General features: G+C 43.3%; 2 protein-coding genes across 7 annotated transcripts in view; one reads left to right on the top strand and one right to left on the bottom strand.

The window, feature by feature from the left end:
- Positions 1-26,524, bottom strand: part of PDCD6 (programmed cell death 6) — a 266,803-nt gene that overhangs the window by 77,405 nt on the left and 162,874 nt on the right. The gene's annotated exons all lie outside the window — the stretch shown is intronic.
- The window catches only part of COBL (cordon-bleu WH2 repeat protein), a 97,653-nt gene that overhangs the window by 35,990 nt on the left and 35,139 nt on the right, over positions 1-26,524 (top strand). For all 6 annotated transcript variants that reach the window (XM_053362987.1, XM_053362988.1, XM_053362992.1 and 3 more), the window contains 3 exons: positions 3,581-3,672; positions 6,152-6,238; positions 10,784-10,978. In XM_053362987.1, coding sequence (XP_053218962.1) covers positions 3,581-3,672; positions 6,152-6,238; positions 10,784-10,978 — 374 coding nt within the window. The remainder of the gene's footprint in view (positions 1-3,580; positions 3,673-6,151; positions 6,239-10,783; positions 10,979-26,524) is intronic.

The raw sequence follows: 26,524 nt of genomic DNA on the forward strand, positions 1-26,524 counted from the left end.
CTTCTCCTCCAATTCCTTCATTTAGAAGGAATCCTGCCCATGTACGCACTCATATTTGTTCCCCAAATGATTGCACCCCTGGGCAAGTCAAGCAGAAGGTGCCAGCAGCAGGTCCTTCTCTCATTGCATTTCCACCAACTTTTGCCCTAGATATGAGCTGGCTGGACCAGCATATAACACCAACAGTGGACTGTAAGGCAGATGTCACTCACTGAAATTCTGCATGAGCATGAATGTCAGCTGGCAAGCATTAACATCTATAAACTGAAACCTGTGTGGAAGGAAACCAAACATTTCAGATCATTAATAGATGCACAGAAAATAAGCAATGCTTGTCCCTGTTTGGATTTCTCAGTCCTCATACTGTCTCTTTTTTATTTCTAATAAAATAATAAACACTTGGGCTAATGATCCTTGTGCCATATGTCTTAGTAAAATTCTGTAATAATTAATTGTAAATAGTAGCTGGCATGAGTATTGCTGTTAACTGCTAAGCTTACGCGGTCCAGGTTGGTGGCAGTTTTTAATATGGACTATTAACTTTTCTGTGTGCCTTTAAGCTAAGTTTTGGAAGGGTATGTCAATGTGTGTCTTTAAATATGTGTCTTTATTTGTGCCACATTGATTCTACTGCACTGCTTTGATTTACTGTTGAATTCATTTTAATACATCAGCATATAGTACAGTTGTACCTTGGAAGTTGAACGGAATCCATTCCAGAAGTCAGTTCGACTTCCAAAACGGTTGGAAACCAAAGCGCGGCTTCTGATTGTCTGCAAGAAGCCCCTGCAGCCAGTCAGAAGCTGTGGAAGCCCCGTCAGACATTCGGCTTCCAAAAATAGTTTGCAAACCGGAACAGTTGCAGCGTTTGGGAGCCAAAAGGTTCGAGAACTAAGCTGTTCAAAAACCAAGGTACAACTGTAATTCTATTTGACAGGGCTTGGGACAAGAATATCTTTAAATTGTCTCATCCTCTGCATACCCAGCTGATCACAGCATTCTGATCCCCACCCTATCAGCAGGCTCATTCTGCACAATGCTGAAATTGGATATTAGTGTAGCGGCACCTATTCTTTGGAACTCCCTCCTATTAGATATCAGACAGATGTCTTCTCTTTCAACTTTTTGGCACCTGTTGAAGACGTACATATTTCAAGAGGCCTTCTAAGTGGATAGTTTGATTCTAGTTACATTTGCATTGGATTTGCATTGTTTTTGCACCACCACACAGGTGGTGTAGTGACAATAAAGGTTTATTATTTTATTTTTATTATTGTTTTTGAACTGTGTTTTTTTTTAAAAAAAAATCTGTGTGTGAGAGAATTTGTGTTTATATATGCAGATGATTTAGCTGTTCTTAAATATGTAGTTGCTTTCTCTCTATGTGTTTTTCTCTCTATGTGCACAATTACTTCACATGCTGGTCCTGCCACAAATATTGTGCAAGGTGGTATTTGTAGAGTGTGAAAAAATCCTGGGTCAGTTGGCTTATTGTACCGCTCCATTAGCATTGTTGTTGATATTTGATGGTAATAATAATAATAATAATAATAATAATAATAATAATAATAAATAATAATAATAACAACTTACATATGCTAGCATTCTTTAAGATTGTTATTGCACAATTAGCAGGTATTGGAGAACAGAAGAGAGTGTTTGGAAAATTGCAGTGTTAGAGAATCATACCATTCCATTGAAAGTGGCTTGTGGGTTTGACAGTGATTTGTAGAATAGTGGTGTTGTTTTGCTACCTCTGTGGTGAAGGAAGACAGACCTGTGGCGCCACCAACCGTGCATGGCACTCTGGAAGGACTTATTCAGCTAATAAGTCATGCTTGGACTGTGCAATTATGCTTTGGGTTGTACCATATGTATTTTCTTTCTTTGGTGGTGGTTACTGAAAAAGTGAATAAAGAAATGCTAAACAAAGAAAAGGAAAAGAAATGGTGCGTTCCATGGAAACATGGGTTTAAAAAGTTAGTAACACATTTGTGAACTTATTGTGGAATGTATCATATATGCACAATGCGGATGATATTTTCTGGTCCCTTTTGTAGCCATCAGCTTCACTCTTTATGCATAGCATAGCATAGCATAGCAAGAGTTCGGCTCTCAAGAAAGCAGGATTAGGGGGCACTGTTTGCAAGTAATAAAGGGGCAGTGAGGGAAGAGGGTGGTTGGGGACAGAGAAGCATTAGGGAGAGGCAGATGATTCACCATTGCATTCCATGCACACAAGCTGACTGGACTTGGCAGCTAGATGGTGATGGGACATTGTCTTTGGTTTCTGCTCGTGGTTTGTTTGGCGGTAGACAATGCACAGTCCTGCGTTTGGATTACACAACAAGCTAGAGGCCAGGGGTCAGCAACCTTTTCAGCCGTGGGCCGGTCCACCGTCCCTCAGACCATGTGGTGGGCCAGTCTATATTTTGAAAAAATAATAATGAATGAATTCCTATGCCCCACAAATTACCCAGAGATGCATTTTAAATAAAAGGACACATTCTACTCATGTAAAAACACGCTGATTCCCGGACCGTCCGCGGGCCGGATTGAGAAGGCGATTGGGCCGCATCCGGCCCCCGGGCCTTAGGTTGCCTACCCCGGAGCTAGACCACGGCTTGCTTCCTTGCAATGTAGTGGCAGCTGGTAAGGAGTGAAATGTCTCAAACTCCTGCAGTATGCAGCAACATGGCTTGTTTACATTAAAGGTTTATTCTATAGGTTTATTCTACCTATAGTTTAATGTGGCAGGCACACCAGTCTATTTTGTGTCACATATAATGTGGCCCACAGTTCAGCAATTCAGCAAACTCTCATCCAACTTTTCTAGAGAAATATGAACAGTTATACAAGGTTCCGTCTGTGGCCTCATTACCAAATGTGTCTTGGTGAAACATTTGATATTGACCTATCACAAACTTACATATACATTTGGTTGGGTAAATACAGTAGTGACTATATGAGAATTTTAGTAGTGGTTCTAATCCTAAATGCTTAATAACGAAGTTTAAGACTAACATGCAAGTAAGTAAAGTTAGGTCTAAATCAGTATCTTGGAAAAACAGTGCATGACCTCTCCCTCCTGTGAGCAATTAATACTGCAGTAACTTTGATTAGAATTAATTTGTATATAAATCTGTGTACAGTACGATCTCCTCCTGTGCAGGGGTTACATTCTGTGGTGAGCATTTAAGCTCTCTGCCTTGCTTGCTGAACTCTGGGGTACCTCACAATATCTTATGTGGCTGGCCCTAGTTTTCCACGAGATCTTGTGAGAGCTTCCCAGAACTCAGTAAGCAAAGCAAAGAGCTTAAAAGCTTCTTCTGTGCTGGAAAAACCCTGTACAAAAAGAGCTTTCAAGCTGTCAGCCTTCTGTGCTTTGAATTAGTGTGATTTCAACCGACCGAACATCAAATGTGTAAAGTTGAAATAGCACTTGTTAAACCTGTGTATGTTGCTATTGTCTTGTGCTACTAGCACTGATTTCTACCCTCAAAGTTAGTAAGCTGATTTTTAAATTTTTTAATTGATCATTTGTGCTGGAGTGGTTATGACACATTGTGTTGTGTTACAGAAACAAGAAGATACTCAACCAGCTGTGACACAACAGAAAAAGAAAAGAAACGATTTCTGGGATTTTTCAAGACTAATAAAATGAACATTAAGGTAAATGTCTCCCCTCATTTATTGTAGATGTAGATAAGCTTTATTGTACTAGCCAAAGGCCATGACAAGACCATACAGACACTAACAGTTAGTTTAATTTATTAAACTAATTGTTTCCATTGCTGCATGTGCACTCCCCCCATGAATCCTTAGTATATGTTTATAGCTGTACCTGTTAGGTATATGGCTGTAATCAAACTTAATGAATCAAAGTGACTGTTGATGCAGGAAACTACTTTCTCTTATTTTAACAGGTATGGCCTAATTCACACAGGATACCACTGTGGTTTTCTTTAGTCAGTGTGTAGTTTGTTTGAACACCTAAATTCAGCCCAGCAGACTAAGAATGGTTTTGTTTTCTGGCAACCAACCATGATGTGAAGCCATGGTTTGATGGGGGATTTTTTGAACTGTGGTTTGTTTTAACTATGATTTGGCCCTATGTATGAACCTAACAGCCTTGCTTAACCTTGGTTTTCTTGGCCACCCCACTCCAGACACTCTCTAGTCTTCAGAGGCACAGTGCAAGAGCAGTTGGAAAGCAATATAAGATTGGAGACACCTGGCTTGCCAGTAGTACATGCGAAAAGGATCTAGGGGTCTTAGTGGACCACAAGCTGAACATTGTCAACAGTGTGATGCAGCAGCAAAAAAAAAGAAGCTAATGCTATTCTAGGCTGCAACAACAAAAGTCGAGTGTCCCGATCAAGGGAAGTAACAGTGCCACTCTGTTCTGCCTTGGTCAGGTCACACCTGGAATACTGTGTCCGGTTCTGGGCGCGACAGTTTAAGGAGAATATTGACTAGCTGAAACATGTGTAGAGGAGGGCAACCAAGATGATCAAGTGTCTGGAAAGCAAGCCTGATGAGGAACGGTTGAAGGAGCTGGGTAAAAGAGGAGATTTGAGAGGAGATATGATAGCCATCTTCAAATATCTTAAGGGATGTCACATGGAAGATGGAACAAATTTGTTTACTCCTGCTCTGGAGGATAGGTAAAGGTAAAGGTAAAGGTACCCCTGCCCGTACGGGCCAGTCTTGACAGACTCTAGGGTTGTGCGCCCATCTCACTCAAGAGGCTGTCCGGAGACACTTCCGTGTCACGTGGCCAGCGTGACATCGCTGCTCTGGCAAGCCAGAGCCGCACACGGAAACGCTGTTTACCTTCCCGCTAGAAAGCGGTCCCTATTTATCTACTTGCATCCGGGGGTGCTTTTGAACTGCTAGGTTGGCAGGCGCTGGGACCGAGCAACGGGAGCGCACCCCGCCGCGGGGATTCGAACCGCCGACCTTTCGATCGGCAAGCCCTAAGCGCTGAGGCTTTTACCAACAGCGCCACCCGCGTCCCATGCCCTGGAGGATAGGACTCGAACCCAATTACTTCAAGTTACAAGAAAGTAGATTCTGACTAAACATCAGGAAGAACTTGGGTCATCTAGTACAATTCTATGATTCTGCTTTGGGCCTTCTTTCCTTTTGAATGGCAGCAGAGGCAAGTAGGTCTTAGCGGTTCTGCCTTCTTTCTGGCACCCCGTAACATTTCTCCATCTTTTCTACTTGCTTGTTCCTCCTCTTGCTTCAAACATAGCCAAAGAAACATTTTTCTTATTTTGAACTTCTCTTGCAAGCCTGAGTTGATTCTGAGCTTCACCTGAACTTCACCCTGCAACGGTTGGCTACTTTTGTAGACTCTTCCTTCATGATTTCTGCTTTCTTCCATTTCTTATACATACCCTTCTTTCATCTCAGCTCATCCGTAAGCTTGTTATGCAGTCACACCAGTTTCTTTAGGTGCCTCCAACTTTCCTTTCTTGTTGAAATTGTCTGCCTTTGTGCATTCAGTATTTTACCTTTAAGAAACTCCCATCCATCTTGCACTCTTTTCTCTTTGAGTGTTTCTGACCGTGGAATCTCACTCAGTAGTTCCGTCAGCTTTTTAAAATCAGCCTTCTTCAAGTCTTGAATGCATATCTTACTATACTCAGCTTTCCCTTGTCTCTGTATTATGACACCCAAGAGGACATGATCACTTCCTCCCAAGGTTCCCTGAAACCTTTGCTTCATCAGTCAGTTCCTCTCTATGGGTGAGGACCAGGTCCAAAAGAAATGAAACTCCCCTCCTGTGGTTTCTGTCAACTGGTATTCAGAAGAAATAAAGAGCCAGCCCTCTGACCACCTCGTAAATGCTGTGTGGACCCGCACATAGTTCATTCCATTGATTATGGATCAGCATTCTGAGTCTAGCATGGGTCTGAGGGGAGCAAAAGGGGAAGGTTCACTCCAGCATGTAGCATGAACCAGAATCCTCTCCAGTCCTGGTTTCAACTCCCATTATGGCCTGCTTTTCCAGATATTAGGCAAATGGTTCCTAGCTTTCCCATCCACTGTGTGTTTTAATGGTTTGTTGTTTTTAGCTAACAGCGTGTAATGTACTTACCACTTTTGGAGTGGTCGTATAGAGTGTTTATTTGTTCTCTAGGCAGAAGAGTGTTCGATGAGGACGGCTGGGGATTATGGCAGTGAAGAACCTTTAAAGTCCACAACAGAAAGTGAACCGTACCTTGATGTAAGTACTAACATGGCCTCTGGGTGGTGCTGATGCAATAATATTAATCAGGCACTAAGTGCAAGCAATTTGAGGTGCAATGGTCTATTTCATAGTTCTGATGGAACTCAGTCCTGTTTAACCAACAACAAAGAAGAGGGGTGGTGGTTATTCACTATCTCATAGAGTTGTTTGGGGCTTTTTCGTTCACAAAACCTTATGATTTAAATTTATTAGTCTTTGTAAATTTGTTAGACCCTTGGTGGCTTTGCTGCAAAAGACTAACAAGGTCTCTCCGCCCCCCCGCCCCCGTTATATTATATACTCGCCACTGGGAATACACCCCAATAACCAACTTAGCAAGTTTCTTTATGTCATTAAAATTAAATTAGACCATGAAAAGTACATTCAGTAAAAATAAATCGACCTGGGATATACTTATCAAGTAGTATGGAAACATAAATATATGAAAAAGATCAGTGTTCCAAAGTTTGTTTGTTTGTTTATGTCCTCTATATGTTGGCATGGACTCTTCTCATTTGAGTCAAGTGGCTCTCCTCAGATGTACCACAACCCCCCCCTCCATGGGAACAGACAATTTGGCACAGCATTGTCACGTATAAAATGTTACAAAAGCTTGGAAAGGAATGGTGGACAAGGGCAAAGATTTGCTAAAAACCTAAAATGGTCAAAGAAAGATAGCAAAAATCCTGCTGCTCACCCCCAGATACTTAGGCATGGCTAAAATAGTCTTGGATTCAGACTATGAAAGTGGGAGGTGATGATCATCAGCGTTGTAATTAATAGATGCATTGCACAGTTAACATAAAATTTAGTAGAATCCCAGTTTGCTAATGACATACTCTGGTATAATTGAATTACAACTCCAGGTTTTTGTGTTGGATCCACAGAGTTTCAGATAATACTGGCCTGCCGGTTGTAGTAACTGTGGTTTGCATTGTTTAAAATCCTAATGGAAATATATTTGACCAACTGGGGTTAAAAACACATTCAAGACAATTAATCAAGAGTTTCCAGAAGGAGACGTTTTTTTGCCTTCCGTCTGGCATCTGTTAAGATCAGATACTGAGTAGAGATTCTTTAAGTGCATATAGATAGAGTCCTTCAAATGTAAACATTTTGAGCAGCTGGCAACAGAGATTAGCAAACCTTGGATGGGAGAGGAGTAATAGTCTAAATATTCTAAATTTAAATAAAACCAAATCAGGACCTTATTCAAGTTCAAGAGACTTAGAGCACAAAGACTGCTAACTGATCACTTGGGTACTTTGATGTTTAAAATAAAATAAAATTATAATGAATCTCCCACTTCATGTCTTGTCTGTTTCTAAGTTTAGTGGAGTGTCTGAGCTGAGTTCAAATTGTCTGAGAGAAATTGTGGTAACATACAGTTTGCCAGAGAAAGACTACATTCAGATGAGATTGGGACTTGTATATAGTAATACCTCATGTTGCGTTTGCTTCGTGTTATGTTTTTTCAGGTTGCATCCTGCGGCGACCCGGAAGTACCGGAAAGGGTTACTTCCGGGTTTCGCCGCTCACACATGCGTAGAAGCGCTAAAATGCGCTTCGCGCATGCGCAGAAACACCAAATTGCACTGCGCGCCTGCGCAGATATGGCGCTTCAGGTTGCGCTCTTTTCATGTTGCGAACGGGCCTCGGGAACGGATCCCATTCACAAACAGAGGTACCACTGTACTTCCTCCTTCTCTTGTGTGCAGAAATTAGCAATTTTCAATCCCAGTTTGTGGCAAGATACAGTTTGCTGTTTCATCTGAACTGGTAAACTATGGCTTGTATATTTTCTGATAACGAGAATCATAAGCCACGATGGTGTGTGATTCTCAGCTCAAGCCTACTGGTGTACCTGCTTAGATGAGACTAAAAGTATATATAGTCCAGAATGCTGTTCTCCCAGTGGTCAACCAGTTGCTTGTAGACATGAGTACAGTAGCACTCACTGAATGGTAGAGTTGGAAGGGTCGTCTAGTCCAACCCCCTGCAATGCAGGAATCTCAGCTAAAGCATCCATGACAGATGGCCATCCACCTTCTTAAAAACCTCCAGTGAAGGAGAGTCCACCACCTTCCGAGAGAGACCCTTCCACTGGTATTCAGAAGCAGACTCCTCTTGATACTGGAAATCATCCAGCCATTGTAATCATCCAGACAGCTGTATCATCCATGAATTTGCTCTATTCCCCTTTAAAGCTGTCCAATCCAGGTAACCCTCTCCTGACTATTTCTGTATCCTACTACGCATGCTTTTAAAGGGTAGACATTCGTATCACATTTTATCTAGTGAAGTGGATGTTGCCACTTTCAGTTTTTGCATGTCCACTTTTCACATGCGTTAATTGTGGCCTTGGCCTGTATCATTGTCAAAGGTTCGGGGTGTTATATCTGCACTGGCCTGTCTTGTGGGATTTGCTGCTAGCTGACTGTGGAAAGCAAGCTTCGTTGTGCGTCAGTCATGAAGAAAGGAAATTTAGTATGAATGGAATGAGATATAAGAAGAAATCAAGTGCATACAAAGATATTCACAAGTGGCATTTTTATGTCATGTTTACATTTTAAATATTAAACATGTTCTTCTTGCATGATTTAGAATTAATTTTTTGTTCTTAGAATTCTAACATATTTGCTCAAAGACATTTATCCTTGTCCTTTAAAGGACATGGATGAGTTCTTGGGGACTGAATCCATATTTTTCATGAATTTTTAATGTTTGTAAGATGATAGTGAGGCATGTTTAGAGCATACCAATGAAGGCCCATCTCTGAAGGAGTGAAGCTGTAAATGCTGTGATTTTGTAAAGGCCTCCACCAGCTACCATTAGCTTCTTCCTGTCTCCTTTACGGGACAGCACCCCATTCTGCTCAGGCACAAAGTTTCTGCCTAGGATCCCTTTTGATTTTCCCATCAGGTTTCTAGGGGAGCCCCGAAGTCCAGCACAGAGCAAGACATGTCTCTGTGTATCCAGCTTCCAGCATCAGCCCAGCTCTCACACTCTTGCATGCGCAGCTCCCCTTGGCCTGTTGCTCTCCATCCTTGGAGAAGGTGGGATGCAGGCAGGTGAGGGAAGGGGAAGGTGACTTCCCTCTTCCTGGAGATTTGGCCACATTGTATTAGCTCGGTGTAAAGTAAGCAGCACATAAGCGGCACACAAAACACTACCAAACCATTCTACGTACTAAATGAGCCAACAGTGTGACGCGGCAGCTAAAAAAGCCAATGCAATTCTGGGCTGCATCAATAGGAGTATAGCATCTAGATCAAGGGAAGTAATAGTGCCACTGTATTCTGCTCTGGTCAGACCTCACCTGGAGTACTGTGTCCAGTTCTGGGCACCACAGTTCAAGAAGTACACTGACAAACTGGAACGTGTCCAGAGGAGGGCAACCAAAATGGTCAAAGGCCTGGAAACGATGCCTTATGAGGAACGGCTAAGGGAGTTGGGCATGTTTAGCCTGGAGAAGAGGAGGCTAAGGGGTGATATGATAGCCATGTTCAAATATATAAAAGGATGTCACATAGAGGAGGGAGAAAGGTTGTTTTCTGCTGCTCCAGAGAAGCGGACACGGAGCAATGGATCCAAACTGCAGGAAAGAAGATTCCACCTAAACATTAGGAAGAACTTCCTGACAGTAAGAGCTGTTTGACAGTGGAATTTGCTGCCAAGGAGTGTGGTGGAGTTTCCTTCTTTGGAGGTCTTTAAGCAGAGGCTTGACAACCATATGTCAGGAGTGCTCTGATGGTGTTTCCTGCTTGGCAGGGGGTTGGACTCGATGGCCCTTGTGGTCTCTTCCAACTCTATGATTCTATGATTCTATGAAATCTTATATTAATAATCAAAAAATTGAGAGAGCTATGTACAAGATCTACTACAGAAGCCACAAACAGAAAACTCATTCAAATTGTGCCCAAAAGGAAGACTCAGTCTTTAAAGTTCCTTTAGCCAGGCTCCTGTAGATATCACCAAAGGTAAGTTTGATCAAATGAAGTGTTGATGATGTTGTGCTCAAGGGTTAGAGATCAACGAGGATAAGTTTGATCTAACGAAGTGTCGGTGATGTTACGCACAAGAGTTAGACATCTCGTTGATAAGTTTGATCAAACTTACCTTTGTTGATATCTACAGGAGCCTGGCTGAAGGAACTTTAAAGACTGAATCTTCCTTTTGGGCACAATTTGAATGAGTTTTCTGTTTGTGGCTTCTATAGTAGATCTTGTACATAGCTCTCTCAATTTTTGGATTATTAATATAAGATTTAGTACATAGAATGGTTTGGTAGTGTTTTGTGTGCCGCTTATGTGCTGCTTACTTTATACTGGTCTACTACGAGAATTAGCAGCATAGGTTCATTTCTTCAACACATTGTATTAGCAGCAACATCTAACGCATCTAAAAACACAAGAGGAAATGTTCAAGATGGATTAGTGTGAGGGTGCATTTCCCCCCTCCCAAGATATATATTTTAGGGACTGACTGTGAAATGTCATATTTAAGAGATTTTAATGAGGTTGTGAATTTATTTGCTTACAGGGAGTTGCAACAGCTCCATATTCTTCTTCAGTGGATTCACGTTCCTTTACTTTGGGTCCATCACAGTCTTTGGGGAACATCTCAGGAATTACTGGAAGCACCGAAATGAAGAAGAGGAGAGCTCCTCCACCCCCAGTGGGGATTCCTCAGATGCAGGGCGGGGAGACGAGCAGTCCAGAGAAAACACCGAGTCAGGTAAGGACTGTATAGCAAAGTGCAAACAGAATCATGAAAACTCAGCACAATCTATACCTTGCTGGACCCTGATTTGGATTAAGGGCAAGTATATAAGTGAACCTTATGAAATGAACCTGTTTGCAAAATTTGGCCTAGGGGCATTTACAGCAGCGAGTGCTAGTCTTCATATCTTTATTCAGCCTATAAGAGTCATAGGCAAACTCGGCCCTCCAGATGTTTTGGGACTACAACTCCCACCATCCCTGACCACTGGTCCTGTTAGCTAGGGATGATGGGAGTTGTAGTCCCAAAACATCTGGAGGGCCGAGTTTGCCTATGCCTGGCCAAGAAAATGCTTGAGATTAAGTAGTCAAAACAGAAATGTCTGGAGTATGCTGAAAGGAACTCCTGGGCTTGGAATGTTTTTGTGTTCCTTCCTCCTCTGGGAAGTACACAGTGACCACATGGCACGTTATTTAGGCTTCCCACGGTAGATTCAAACCCCTGTGTCCGTATTTTTGAGTAGCTTGTTCTGAGAGGAAAAGGAAGATCTGAATGAACCTTGTGATCTTTTATGGTGTGTGTGTGTGTGTGTGTGTGTGTGTGTGTGTGTGTCTCCCATGCTTTTCCTGTGACACACACATTCCTAGGCTACATGAAAACATTATAGGTGGTGAACAAGATGCAGAGTGGTAGCAGCTCCTTTTAGTGTTGAGTTAGATCCTTGGATTAAATTTATATCCTGCATCTTCCTCCAGAGGAGCCCTGGGCGGCAAACATGTCCATACTTTAAAACAATTCAATAAAAACTGCTAAAATAGTTAAAAGCAACCTTCTAAAAAACAGGTTAAAACAACCTTCTAAAAACATTAAAACTCTTAAAAGCAATCACCTACGCCGATCAGAAGGTTGGCGGTTCGAATCCCCGCGACAGGGTGAGCTCCCGTTGCTCGGTCCCTGCTCCTGCCAACCTAGCAGTTTGAAAGCACGTCAAAGTGCAAGTAGATAAATAGGTACAGCTCCGGCGGGAAGGTAAACGGCGTTTCCGTGCGCTGCTCTGGTTCGCCAGAAGCGGCTTAGTCATGCTGACCACATGACCTGGAAGCTGTACACCGGCTCCCTCGGCCTATAGAGTGAGATGAGCGCCGCAACCCCAGAGTCGTCCGCGACTGGACCTAATGGTCAGGGGTCCCTTTACCTTTACCTTTACCTTTACTATTAAATTCAGGGTTGCCGGGAACAGAACTTTCAACCATCAAATCCCTGAGTTAAACAGGAGTGTTTTTAGAATTCTCCTGAAAGTCAACAGTGAGGGAGTCTGATGCATCTCGCTAGGGAGGGCATTCCTCAAATGGAGGACCACCACCAAGTAGATCATGCCATGAAGGCGTTTCTCACTTTTCAGACCCCAAAAAGTAAAGTTTCTTTCTTATTAGATCTGGGTACCAGTTTCTCATACCTTCCTAAAATTTAGGACATTGCTTTCATGTTAAGCATTTTAGGTACTCTAAAATGCCCCTAAATTACAATGTCCTTAGGGAGATGGCGTAAATAAAGTTAATTTCAGAGCACTTTTGCATGATCAAAGTTAGTATAGTGTTTTTATAATATTGTGTCTGATAAGTAAATTCTATTCCAAAAATAGTTTATACTAGTCAGAATTCCAGAGGGGTATCCATGTTAATTTTTTTGTAGCAAAAATATCAAAGAACTAGCACCCATTTCATTAGACACAGGAGGTGGTATCCTAAGTGGGCAATTAACAACAATGCGATTCTATAAAAAGCAAAAAGTAGCCACGTTGGCCCATGAGGAAAGTTCAAAAATCTTTTAGATCAATACCTTTAGCCTGATTTTGTGATGTTTTGTGTATTTCTGAAACTCTGAATTGTTATGAAAGCTGAACATGTAGTTATGAAAAGGAAGTTTAGTAGCTTTTCTCTTTGTAATAGTTTGCATTGCTGAGGCCTGGATGCAACAGGTCAGGCTAATGCTATAGACTCCTTATGACTAAAATAACAACCAGAAACAGGCCAAAGTCTTTTTCTACACACCCCACCTACTAGGAACTACATTTGCCTTGCTTTTAGTTATGAGAGTATACTTGCAAGCTCCTTCTGTGACAAAAACATTGCTGGATGTGCTTGTATTTAGGTACAGTATAGTTAAGTCACAGAATCTGGTTTGGCCTAGCTGTTTGTCTTAATGTAGACACCAGAATAAATTTACTCCACGTCAACAGAACTAACTCTCCTGAATGAAACTCATAACATGGAAATCAGCTCTCAGGGGGAAAGGAAGAAAAGGCACATTATACAGGAAGGAAGCAACAGGGGTACTGTTTGTTTGGAAACACCAACAGACAAAACTTAAAGGTGTGTAGGTTATCCAGTCTGCGAAAATGCCAGCGTGTTCATTTATTTCTTTAGTTTATGGGGATGAACTTGCATTCCATCCCCAAGGAAGAACGTCAATTCCTTATTAATTGACTTCCTTCCATAAAAAGATAAGATGTTTGTTTACAGACGTTTATTTGTGTACAACTGTTACTAACAGGAATATCCTGCAATGGGAGACTATGTTTATTTTCAGAGAGACTCCAGGATTTTTTTTTTAATAGGAAAAGGAAAATACATTTTAAAAAGGGAGAGACAGAAATTCTTTCTCAGTGGAAGTCATTTTCTTAAGAACTAAGAAAAAAATACAGAATAGAAATTTTTAAAAATATATATAATAGGCTTCATAAAGCTTTGTACATATTCTGTGACAGGATAGGTCCACATATCAGGAAACTCTTTATCTTGACCCTTAATCTTCCTAAAGTTAGGCATGACTGAGGCTGCAGTAGTATGCGCACATTTACTTTGAAATAAGCCCAGTTATCAAAGAAAGTTAAAACTATTTATTTGAAGACCTATTCCAAACTCTTAATGCATTTCACGTATAACCAGAGATAGTCTGTCGGGCGGAGTTGAGCTGCAGAGCGGCCCTCCTGGCTCCGTGTTGCTGCAGCTTACCTGGATAAGACTGGAGTGGGGTTGGGCACCTATGAGCCTGGAGTTGCACAGGTGAATTGATGGAGCCAATCCAGCCATCCTGCTGGTTAACTGCTAACAGAGAAATATATCTTTAGTTAACAGATGTATTCAGGCATACATAGAATCATCATAGAGTTGGAATAGACCACAAGGGCCATCGAGTCCAACCCCCTGCCAAGCAGGAAACACCATCAGAGCACTCCTGACATATGGTTGTCGAGCCTCTGCTTAAAGACCTCCAAAGAAGGAGACTCCACCACACTCCTTGGCAGCGAATTCCACTGTCGAACAGCTCTTACTGTCAGGAAGTTCTTCCTAATGTTTACCTCGGAGATACTGTAGGTTCAGTTGTGTGGCAAAGCCCCAAACCCTCCCCTTTGTTGGAATAAAGACACTTGACACCAGTATTTTAGGTTAATGGGCTAAAAAAGGACACAACTTTATTGGTTACAGACTGTGAGTGGTATTGGCTTGGGCATTGGAACTGAATCACTTATATCTGACTTCTGCCCACCTGCAGGAAGTCTCAGAAGGGGAGCCCAGTCGATGAAAACCAACTTGAGCTCCCCCAGGGTTCCTGATAGGGGTCGTGCCATGGCCCTAGCCCCCGCCTGGGCTTCGGGCAGGTTCATGTCCCCCAGATTCCTTTAACGGAATACCCTTGAATTAGGAGGGGTAGGTGATGGCCACTGTCTCCCCTCCCCTCCAATCTAATACTCCAATGCCTAAGCGCCAAACCTTACAAAGTTGTGATGATTTGCTTCGAGGTAGGCTAAAAACCAAATGGCTGGTGCCAGTTTGCCAAGTGGAAAAAATTCCTACCAGGCCCCTTCCACTTTGCCAAGTGGAAAAAATTCCTACAGGCGACCAACTGAGGTCCATAGCAAGGTCAAAGGATAAGAGCCTAATCTTAGGGCGGGAGGGAGCGAGGGATAACTGCGCAAGCGGGAACCAGAAAAAGGGGCAAGTTTCTGTCCGTGGGCTGCCTAAATAGAGCATGCCACACCCCCTGCCACCCAGATTGGTCGGCCTGGGGGCGTGACATGGAGGGGACTCCCTATGACACGGGGGCTAGCCACACCCCCACGCACGGGGCGGGCTCATCTACAGCCCACAATTCCATTTCCCTGGGAAAGGAAATGGCTTTCCAGACCACCACAGTAGAGTCAATATCACACAATGAAACGAGTCGCACAATATACTTGGTTTCCCAGTACATATACAAGTTATGTTTACACTATAGTCTTTTAAGTGTGCAGTAGCATTATAATACAATGGACATACCATAATTTTAAAATAAGAACCTGACCATTAGGTCCAGTCGTGACCGACTTTGGGGTTGCAGCGCTCATCTCGCTTTATTGGCTGAAGGAACCGGTGTACAGCTTCCGGGTCATGTGGCCAGCATGACTAAGCCACTTCTGGCGAACCAGAGCAGCGCACGGAAACGCCGTTTACCTTCCCGCCAGAGCGGTACCTATTTATCTACTTGCACTTTTATGTGCTTTCGAACTGCTAGGTTGGCAGGAGCTGGGACCGAGCAACGGGAGCTCACCCCGTCACGGGGATTCGAACCACCGACCTTCTGATCGGCAAGTCCTAGGCTCTGTGGTTTAACCCACAGCGCCACCTGTGTCCCTTAATTTTAAAATACATTATGGTTAAAATATGCTAACAATAATTTGAGCCTTCAGTGAGTCGTAATATCTTCATAAGGAGCAGCAGGGGCTCCTCTAGTCCTTCAGTTTGTAAAAAGACACAATATCTGCAAAGTGCAGTAAAGCAAAGGTTTGCATGGATGTTTGGGAAAACATCTGCTGCTTCAGGACCGTATTTCCTCATGGGCAAAGCCAATGGCAAGCAGTGGCTTGGGCAACAGATGTGAATCTTACATTTATATAGAAGGCTACATTCCAGCCATAGAAAGAGGAAAAACACTTTTAAATGCCAGAAAAATTAGGAGGGATACGTAGAGGAAGGGAAGGGAAGAAGGAAGGAAGGAACTCTGGTGGCATGGAAAAATAGAGCAGTTTCAGGAAGCAGAGGGGCTGCATACAATGAGATCGGGAGCCACATGTGGCCGCTGGGCCACAGGTTGACCACCTGTGCTGTAAAGATTTGATTTTTCTTAAAACATAAAATAAAAGTGTAATGCTTTGGCATTAATATAGTCCCATTAAAACTTATTTGGAAGTGAGTTTTTCCTTTCTTTCACTCTTCTTCTATTAATTAGAGAGGATAGGATTCTATGAGCCACTGTGCTAAGGCTGTCTTTTTTAGATTAAATAAAGAAACACGTTCTGTTTCTTTGACAAAACCAGAAGAGTCCCAACTGGCAGAGGGAACATTTTCTATATGTATTCATATACATTCAGTAAATTTCAGCTGTCACTTGTGACTTGTCTTTCCTTTGTGACAATGAAATTGGTTCTATTATGCGTGAGTGTCTTTTATACATGGACAAACGTGAGTTTTCTTTACAAAATAGAAAGCTGAGGCTAGATGACTCTATGATTTATATTCATTTATTTGATTTGATTTATTGATGTGATTTATATTATTTATCGGCTGTTCTTCAAGCATGAGTCTCAGGGCAGCTTATAGTAAAACAACTCACACACAAGCATGTCTAGGCTACAGATATGAACAAGCTTCAATCCTGTTTGTGTTCTGATTGTCAACCAAGCAAAAGTGAGATGGTAGTTTTGTGAAGAGAATAGCTAGGGATCGCTAACAAAGCTGTCTCAGCATTCTTACAAAAACTATACTTCTCAGTTTTTGTTGTACAAAGTCATATTACACCTGCCCTTCAAGGGCTGTGCTGCTTATGGACTTGTTTCCAGGCACAGCTCAAAGTAGTTGTGATGACCTTTAAAGCCTTAATTGCCTTAGGATCAAGCTACTGTATTGTTATTGTTATTATTTATCTATTAGTAGTACCGTATTTTTCGCCCCATAGGACGCACCGGCCCATAGGACGCATCAAGTTTTTTTGGGGGGAAATAAAGGGAAAAAAATTATTCCCCCCCCCAGGCGCTTGTGGGGCCGGCAGCGGGGAGAAGCGCTCTTCTCCCCGCCGCCCGCCTTCAGATCAGGTCCGGGGACAGCGGGGAGACGCGCTGCACCTCCCAGCTGTCCCCGGAGCTTGCGGGGCAGGCAGCGGGGAGAAGCGCTCTTCTCCCCGCCGCCCGCCTTCAGATCAGGTCCGGGGACAGCGGGAAGACGCGCTGCGCCTCCCCACTGTCCCCGGAGCTTGCGGGGCTGGCGGCGGGGTCTCCCCGCCGTCAGCCTCTAAACCACTTCGGGAGACAGCGAGATGGCGGCGTTCCGCCTCCCTCTGTCCCCCGACCTTGTGGGGCTGGCGCTGGGGTTCTCCTGAAGCCTGGAGAGCGAGAGGGGTCGGTGCGCACCGACCCCTCTCGCTCTCCAGGCTTCAGCGAAAGCCTGCATTCGCCCCATAGGACGCACACACATTTCCCCTTCGTTTTTGGAGGGGGAAAAGTGCGTCCTATAGGGTGAAAAATACGGTAGTAGTAGTAGTACCACACCCATCTGACTGGGTTGCCCCATCCACTCTGGGCGGCTTCTAACACAAAAACATAATAAAACATTACACATTAAAAAGTTTCCCTATACAGCGCTGCCTTCAGATGTCTTCTAAAGGTTATATAGTTACTCATCTCCTTGACATCTGATAGGAGAGCATTCCACAGGGTGGGCACCACCACCAAGAAGGCCCTCTGCTTGGTTCTCTGTAGCCTCGCAATTGAGGGAACTGCCAGAAGGCCCTCAGTGCTGGTTCTCAGTGTCCAGGCTGAACGATGGGGGTGGAGATGCTCCAGGTATACAAGGCCAAGGCTGTTTAGGGCTTTAAATTTCGGCACCAGCACTTCGGGACCACCTCTTTCTATAGCGCTCTGCCTATATCGTAAGATCTGGCAGAAGGGCTCTTCTCCATATTCCAGCTATGGTAGAGACTAGAGAAAGGGCCTTCTATGTGGCAGTACCTAAACTGTGAAATTCTTTGGCCCAAGAGAATTGGTCAGTCTCCCTTCTTTTATGGTGTTTCACCATATGGCAAAAATCTGATGCTGCTTTGGCACCTGAAACTTATCTGTGTTTTTACCATTTTATAGTAAAAATAAATAAATAATATTATGGTTGGTTTTATTTGTTAGCTGCCCTGAGTAGAACATAGGCTGGAATTTTGTATATAAATGAATAAAAGCAAATAAATTACAGTTAGGAGTAGTTTCAAATGGTTTAGAGTACAGTGTTACTCTGCAACAAATTCCTTAGTGAACCTCTCCTCAATGGCCTCACTGGGCCCTCCGTTATGTATATTAGCAAATAAGAACTAAGTCCCATTTTGCAACTGACTGCAAGATGTCAGTTCATATTATTATTTTTACAGCACCATCAATGTTGCTTCTTCAATGGAAACTGACTTAGGCTTCCTATCCTGAAGGAGCTTAAAATAACTGGGAGCTAGACTGGAAAACTTTGCAGAAGGAAATGTGCATCCTGAGCCATCGCTTGCTCCAAATGGGAGAAACTGATTCACAGCATCCTGCCTCAAAAAGGAGAAAAAACCCTATTCTTACTCACAGGAGAGTATTAGATGCACAAGAGATGCCATTCAACGTGGAGGGAACAAAGGAAATGTCTTACGCGAGAAAGGTTAAGATGATATGTCACACAAGACCTTGCAATCAAAGGAAACTTCCCTTCCTTTCTGAAGGAAGACAAAAACAAACGCAAGCCTCCTGATCGTGTTTTCTGATTTAGGTGTCAAGGAGATAACTAATCTTAACCCGCCCATCCTTTTTGCTGACAAAATATTTCCACTGGAAAGTGTTCCCTACAATGAAGTGTTCACAACATTGATCCAAAGTCAAAAGTTACAGCAGAACAAAAAAGCAAAATATGTAAAACCAAGGCTTACAACCATCAGCGTTCTCCTGCTAAGCATGTGGTCATAAAATTATAGAGTTGTAAAGGACCCCAAGGATCATCTAGTCCAGCCATAGGCAAACTCGGCCCTCCAGATGTGTTGAGACTACAGTTCCGATCATATCTGACCAGTGGTCCTGTTAGCTAGGGATGATGGGAGTTGTAGTCCCAAAACATCTGGAGGGCCAAGTTTGCCTATGCCTGATCTAGTCCAACCCCCAGCAATGCATCGATGGCAGATGTCCCTCCAACCTCTGCTTAAAAAGTTCCAAGCTCCAAGGAAGTAGAGACCACAACCTTCTGAGGAAGTCCATTCCACTGTTAAACAGCCCTTACTGTCAGAAAGTTCTTCCTGATGTTTAGTCGGAATCTCCTTTCTTGTAACTTGTAGCCATTAGTTCAAGTCCTCCCCTCCAGAGCAGGTGAAAACAAGCTTGCTGCATCTTCCATGTGGCAGCCCTTAAGATATTTGAAGATGGCTATCATATCTCCTCTCTGTCTCCTGTCGACTGTGAAGTGATTTCTGAGTGTAAGCTCAGGATGTTGTTGTTTAGTCGTTTAGTTGTGTCCGACTCTTCGTGACCCCATGGACCAGAGCACGCCAGGCACTCCTGAAAAATCCATGCCAAACTTCTGAGCATCGGAATTTCCCCAGCGGACTCCTTAAAGATGAACTTATGCTCAGCCAAAAGCCTTATTGAGCAAAGATTAGCGGACATTGAAAATCAACACAACCTCGCCAGGGGTGGGGGTGTCTGCTCCCCCAGGTATCACGGAATAACCCCACCACTTGGCCTTCCATCATACATGTCATCTCTTTCATCAGTACCACACCGACTTGCATTTATTCGGGCAAGGTTCAATGTCCTTCCATCGAACCAGCTGAGCCACAGATTTTCCAAGGGTTTGGTGTCTCCGCTATGCATGTGTGACGGGGAAACTGTTGAATCTCTTTCACATATAATGTTCAGCTGTCCCCTACATAGCATAGCCAGGACTAAATTCCTGGGTCCTGCTTTACTGCGCTTGGTTGGCAGGCCTGTTGAGTCACATGCCGCACTGCTTTTGCAGGATACAGATCCTTCTGTAACTCTGCAGGAGGCGAGATTCCTGAATGCGGTTATCTCACACTCAAAAACCACCAAAAAACAACAACAACATCAAAACTAATCGGACTGTTATGATGAGAGTGCATGTCGGATTTCGTCTTCAGTTTTCCTTTCTCTGTGATCCGTCCCTTGGAGCTCTCCTGGCCCCAAGCTGTCATTTGGCTCTGCTCACTGACCCACCCTTGCATCGTGGTGTTCACCTTCTGTTGTCGGATATATCGGTTTTTATGTCTCTGTGTTTTTATGTTTGTACATATTTTATGGGCTAATAGCCGTAAATAAATAAATAAATAAAACTCCTGTCTTCCACTGCCTCCCGCAGTTTGGTCAAACTCATGCTGGTAGCTTCGAGAACACTGTCCAACCATCTTGTCCTCTGTCGTCCCCTTCTCCTTGTGCCCTCCATCTTTCCCAACATCAGGATCTTTTCCAGGGAGTCTTCTCTTCTGATGAGGTGGCCAAAGTACTGGAGCCTCAGCTTCAGGATCTGTCCTTCCAGTGAGCACTCAGGGCTGATTTCCTTCAGAATGGAGAGGTTTGATCTTCTTGCAGTCCATGGGACTCTCAAGAGTCTCCTCCAGCACCAGAATTCAAAAGCATCAATTCTTTGGCGATCAGCCTTCTTTATGGTCCAGCTCTCACTTCCATACATCACTACTGGGAAAACCATAGCTTTAACTATATGGACCTTTGTTGGCAAGGTGATGTCTCTGTTAAGCTCAGGATACGTTCTGGTTAACACACCATTAAATTCTCTAGGATTGATGTCTTCTTTCTGTAGGTCTAATCCATAATCATACACATACTTTCTGCCTATCCTGAGGTGCTTCATCGTTGTTGCACCACCAGTGGCAATTTATATGGTTGCAAATATTAAATTAATATTTTCCAACTCATTCAAGCCCTTCCCCTGATAATTCTTTATGCTGTTTGTTCTTCTTCAGCTTATCAAAGATGTTTCTTCCTCATGTGAGTAGGAGCAGGAGAGGGAAGGCAGAGGTACTGCTGTAAGAGGCCCAGAACCTGTAAGAGGCTCTGAGGTTTCATTAAGAAAATAAGCAAGTATCTAGCTTTTTTAGAATGAAAGCTGTGCAACAAAATGGGCAGACACCATTTGAAGCAAATGCTTTGTGAGGTATGAGCACTTTTCAGTGTTTTAGCCAGTAAGTGAAGTCTTAGCTCTGATTGACAAGTGCCAGGACTTTTTTTCAGTGGGAACTCACCAGGACTCAGTTCTGGCACCTCTCGGTCACTAACAAGTTCACTGTGAGTTTCGGCACCTCTTTTTCTAGAAAAACAGCACCGATGAGTGTTAGGCATGAATTCCGAGTTATACACATATTGGAGAAGAACCCAAAACAGCACCAACATAACCCAGGAACTCCTTTCTCCATACAACACAAATGGAGACTTCCTGGTTCATTTTGAAGCTGTGTTTGGCCTTCCTTGGTTTGCATGTGACTGTTTTTTCCTCTGAGATTTTTTTAGAAGGGATTTTAGTGTACCTGTACCGAGGCAATAGCATGTCCACTCAAAAGCAAAAGGCGGTAGCAAAGACAAAAGTTTGTCCTCTCTCAGATATATTTACTTCCATGCAGAAAAGGTTTAAGGCTTGGTCTTGTCTGTTGGCAAAAGGATCCAAGTCACAGCCTTGAATTCACTATGCGTATAAGAAAACCTTTTTAGTTTCCCAGCCCCCTAATGCCAGAAATGTATTATGACTTTTACAATAGTACAGTTTCTTATGGTAGTTACCGTAGTTTATGGAGCAGCTGTCAGGTGTTTTATCAAACCTCTCTTTGGTACCTCTCTTGGGAATAAGACCATAAAGTACCATCTGGCTGAGATCAAGATACAAGTGCTTGACCTCCACATACAGTCCCCATCAAGCCCTTCATTCAGAGCTGACAAGATGATCAGAACCTGAACATACTGTTCTGTGCAGCTTTGTAATTTGGCAGCATAGAAATGTTCTGCAAATAAACCAAAGTCCACTAGGCTTGTCAGACGTGTAGGCCATACTGAGATTTTAGTAGAGCTGCACTTTTCTGAAAGCAGATACAGTGGTGCCCCGCAAGACGAATGCCTCGCAAGACGGAAAACCCGCTAGACGAAAGGGTTTTCCGTTTTGGAGGTGCTTCGCAAAACGAATTTCCTATGGGCTTGCTTCGCAAGACGGAAATGTCTTGCGAGTTCCTGCAGGGTTTTTTCCCTCCCCCCCCTTTTCCCCAAGCCACTAAGCCGCTTATCAGCTGATCCGCTAAGCCACTTAACAGCTGATCCGCTAAGCCGCTTATCAGCTGATCTGCTAAGCCGCTTAACAGCTAAGCCGCTAAGCCGCTTAACAGCTGATCCGCTAAGCCGCTTATCAGCTGATCCGCTAAGCCGCTTATCAGCTGATCCGCTAAGCCCACTAATAGCGCTAAGCCGCTAAGCCGCTAATGGGCTTGCTTCGCAAGACGAAAAACTGCAAGACGAAGAGACTCGCGGAACGGATTCTTTTCGTCTTGCGAGGCACCACTGTAATATTGCATGACAAGCAGAAGACACAAAAGTTTTTGAATCCCTTGTAAGGAAGGGTTTCCCAGACTGTTCCAGACAAGGTAATATAAACTGCCTTCTCAAGAACAAAGAAAGGATTTTGAAAAACTTAAGAGCTCTGTGGTGACTTTCAGAGGTTTCCTTCCATCAGTTGTCATCTGTAGGTTTGGAAAGAACTGAAGTAAATGGTCATTAGGAGAAGTTAAACCATTAACAGATAACATCATGAACTTGCATCCAAAAAGTGCCTAAGTTGAAATGGAAAAATACACATCAATTGTGAATGGCACGTATATTTAAAAAGTGGGATTTTCACCAACAAAAGTGTTAGCAGGAACATACTTTTCTCCAAAATCCAACTTGTAATGTACATGCACCATTCACAATTAATGAATGTTACCTGTGTGTTTTGCCATTTAAATCCAGGTGTGCTGTTTATACCAGAGTCCCAAAAACTGAACTGTGAATTGGCCTTCAAACTCCTAGACAGGGGTCAGCAACCTTTTTCAGCAGTGGGCCGGTCCACCATCCCTCAGACCATGTAGTGGGCCGGACTATATTTTGAAAAGAAAAAAAAAATGAACAAATTCCTATGCCCCACAAATAACCCAGAGATGCATTTTAAATAAAAGGACACATTCTATTCATGTAAAAACACGCTGGTTCCCGGACCATGCGCGGGCCGGATTTAGAAGGCAATTGGGCCGCATCCAGCCCCCGGGCCTTAGGTTGCCTACCCCGTCCTAGAATGTTTCCCAATGCAATGCTGTGATGCTGACATACTGCTTTTCCCCTTAAGGAGACTAGCTGCCACTGAAGCAACAGGACTTTTGCAGAGGCCGGATGGGCATCAAACAGGGATGCTGCTGTTGAATCTTGCATTGTAGGTCCTGTAGTATTAAAGAAGCATGCTGCTAAACCTGTGCCTAATTTAAAAGTGCTTGCAAATTGACAGGGATGCATGAGCATCTAGGCCAGGGGTGTCTAACTCAAATTCATCGGGGGCCGCATCAGCAGTTTGGTCACCCTCAAAGGGCCGGTTGTATCTGTAGGACTTACAGTACAGGAGAGAAGGGTTCAGGCAGCCGTTGGATCTGTCACATCACAGGATGGCATGCGCTCAATATAAAAACAAGTGGAGGTTTCCTGAATGCATGTAAAGTGGAGGTTTCCTGTGTAGAACGGCCGGCGCCGCTAGAGGGCAGACGTTCTCTGGCTTGTAGGCTGCCGCGCATGCGCTGAAGAGGCGGCTTTCTTGTGTCAAAAAAAACCGCGAGAATAAAAGGTGAAGGCTGGCGGCCGGCGGCGGCTACACGGGCCACATGATGAGGTCTGGCGGGCCGGATCCGGCCCGCGGGCCTTGTGTTTGACACCCGTGATCTAGGGTGTATCAGTATAGTAATACTCATTTATGAATGAAGTTTCATTAATTTACACACTCACGTCCGAGGAGAACTTAGCAAATAACGATGAATGAAATCTAACATAGGGGGTATGATCTGGTTGTGGCAGCCGCCTGGCACAGCAGCCATTCCATGAGCAGGGACCCTGTTCTTGCAACCAAATCCAAAGGGTGTCTTACACGGGCAAAAGTGTTGTGGATCATTTACCTGTTGTATTCAGGTTTTTTTATTGTTGCATTTGTGTAATAATAATAATAGCTTGCAAAACAGTGCCAAATCTCCCACTTTTCATGCCAACATTACATTGGATCTCAGTGCACTGTTGAATCTTTCAGTGCCAGGATTTGGTCTGAAGGCACAGGATGCAAAAGCTTTTCTGAAGCTGAGCAGTTCTTGGTCTAGTCAGTGCTTGGATAAGAGAATGCCTGGCTGCTGCACTTGGTCTTGGGCAATGGAGGAGTGGTTTGGAGTTGGCTGAGATGGCAAAATTCACATGTCATGGTTTACATTTACTAAAGATTGGAAGCCTGTTATAGACTTCTTGTGTGGAAAAGAAAATGAAGTACAGTGGTACCTCGGGTTAAGTACTTAATTCATTCCGGAGGTCCGTTCTTCACCTGAAACTGTTCTTAACCTGAAGCACCACTTTAGCTAATGGGGCCTCCTGCTGCACCGCCAAAGCACGATTTCTGTTCTCATCCTGAAGCAAAGTTCTTAACCCGAGGTACTATTTCTGGGTTAGCCGAGGCTGTAACCTGAAGCATATGTAACCTGAAGCGTATATAACCCGAGGTACCACTGTAATGACATTTGGGTTTGAAGGCTGAAGATAATGTTGGTTTATAGAAAGTAGTCTTGCGGGGTGTTATGTTGGAGTGGATGAGTTGAATAATGTTTATATATAGCTGACAGGCAAAGAGTCTAAAGTTCTTTAGTTTCTTAACTTTATTTTTTTCCTTTTAATCCTTTTTCTATCTCTCTATCTCTACCTCTTTCTCTTTATTTTATTTTCTTCTTCTTCTTCTCTCTCTTCCTCTGGATCTGTGTTGGTTGTTTTTTCCAGATTAACACTTTAGTTTGGATAAAAAAGATACTGGATAATATCCTCTGTAGCTCTCTTTTAAAATTCTAATAAAATTAATTTTTTAAAAAAGATAAAAGTGCCTGGGAACTCACCTTTGGTTCCAAAAAGGAAGAGGCAGGATATAAATGAAATAAGTTAATTGAAAGTTATTTCCCTTCTTTACACAAAAGCATCAAACATTGTTGGAAATAAATTTTAATCCTGAATCCAAATTAAAGTCTAGTGGGTTTTGGAGGTTTCTGCATGAGTTTGTTCCTTGTTTTCTAAGTGATGGTGACAAAAAGGACTGTATTTAGGGAAATAGAGGAAGCCACATTTTTTTCTTGCCAAAACAAACGTACGCAGACATGTGTAATCTACGCATTTCAGTGCATGTGAAAATATTTGGTGCTGCAAAGTAACTTCCTCGGGTGAAAAGAGAGAGGAAATCAAAACTACATTAGTCATTGAACATAGGGAATTTGTTTATGAATATCATTTCCTGGCAGACACATTCAGCCCAGGACTAAGTGTTGCAGAGAGTGGGGGAGGGATGTGAACATTTGAAGTTGCCTGATGCTAGGCAGTAAATGTCTGCTCTGATGGATGGTGGCTTTCCAGCATGAATATGGCAAAAGTACAAGTGCACATTGCAAGAAATATTTCGAGAGCAAAGCACCATACCTGGGGGTTGTACAGGAAAATGTACAGAAAAGAGTAGAACAAATTGAGTAAGGCAAACCTCCTACCACCTACATAACGATATATATGATGCAGAACTAAGTTATATAGTGTACTTGTCATGTACTAAGTTGCACGTGTGAAACGGAACAAGACTACATTCTGCGTATTGAGTTAAGCTGTGATGGCCATACGAAAAAGAACTTTGTGACTTTGTGACCTTGATTAGATAAGTTAGACTTCTCAGTCTTTTAACTAGAGGTGCCACACAGAAGTATGCAGACTCTGTCATGCAATGTTGTTGTTGTTTAGTCATTTAGTCGTGTCCGACTCTTCGTGACCCCCTGGACCAGAGCACGCCAGGCACTCCTGTCTTCCATTGCCTCCCGCAGTTTGGTCAAACTCATGCTGGTAGCTTCGAGAACACTGTCCAACCATCTCGTCCTCTGCTGTCCCCTTCTCCTTGTGCCCTCCATCTTTCCCAACATCAGGGTCTTTTCCAGGGAGTCTTCTCTTCTCATGAGGTGGCCAAAGTATTGGAGCCTCAACTTCAGGATCTGTCCTTCCAGTGAGCACTCAGGGCTGATTTCCTTAAGAATGGAGAGATTTGATCTTCTTGCAGTCCATGGGACTCTCAAGAGTCTCCTCCAGCACCATAATTCAAAAGCACTGTCATGCAATAGAGCATAGCATTTCTATATCCCTTTTGCAAATTACTCCACATACTTCATCTCGATGATCCTTGCACCAGCTGTGCAAGGTAAGCTAGAATTATC

This window comes from Podarcis raffonei, chromosome 13 (genome assembly GCF_027172205.1).
Source record: "Podarcis raffonei isolate rPodRaf1 chromosome 13, rPodRaf1.pri, whole genome shotgun sequence".
In the NCBI taxonomy this organism is placed as follows: Eukaryota; Metazoa; Chordata; class Lepidosauria; order Squamata; family Lacertidae; genus Podarcis; species Podarcis raffonei.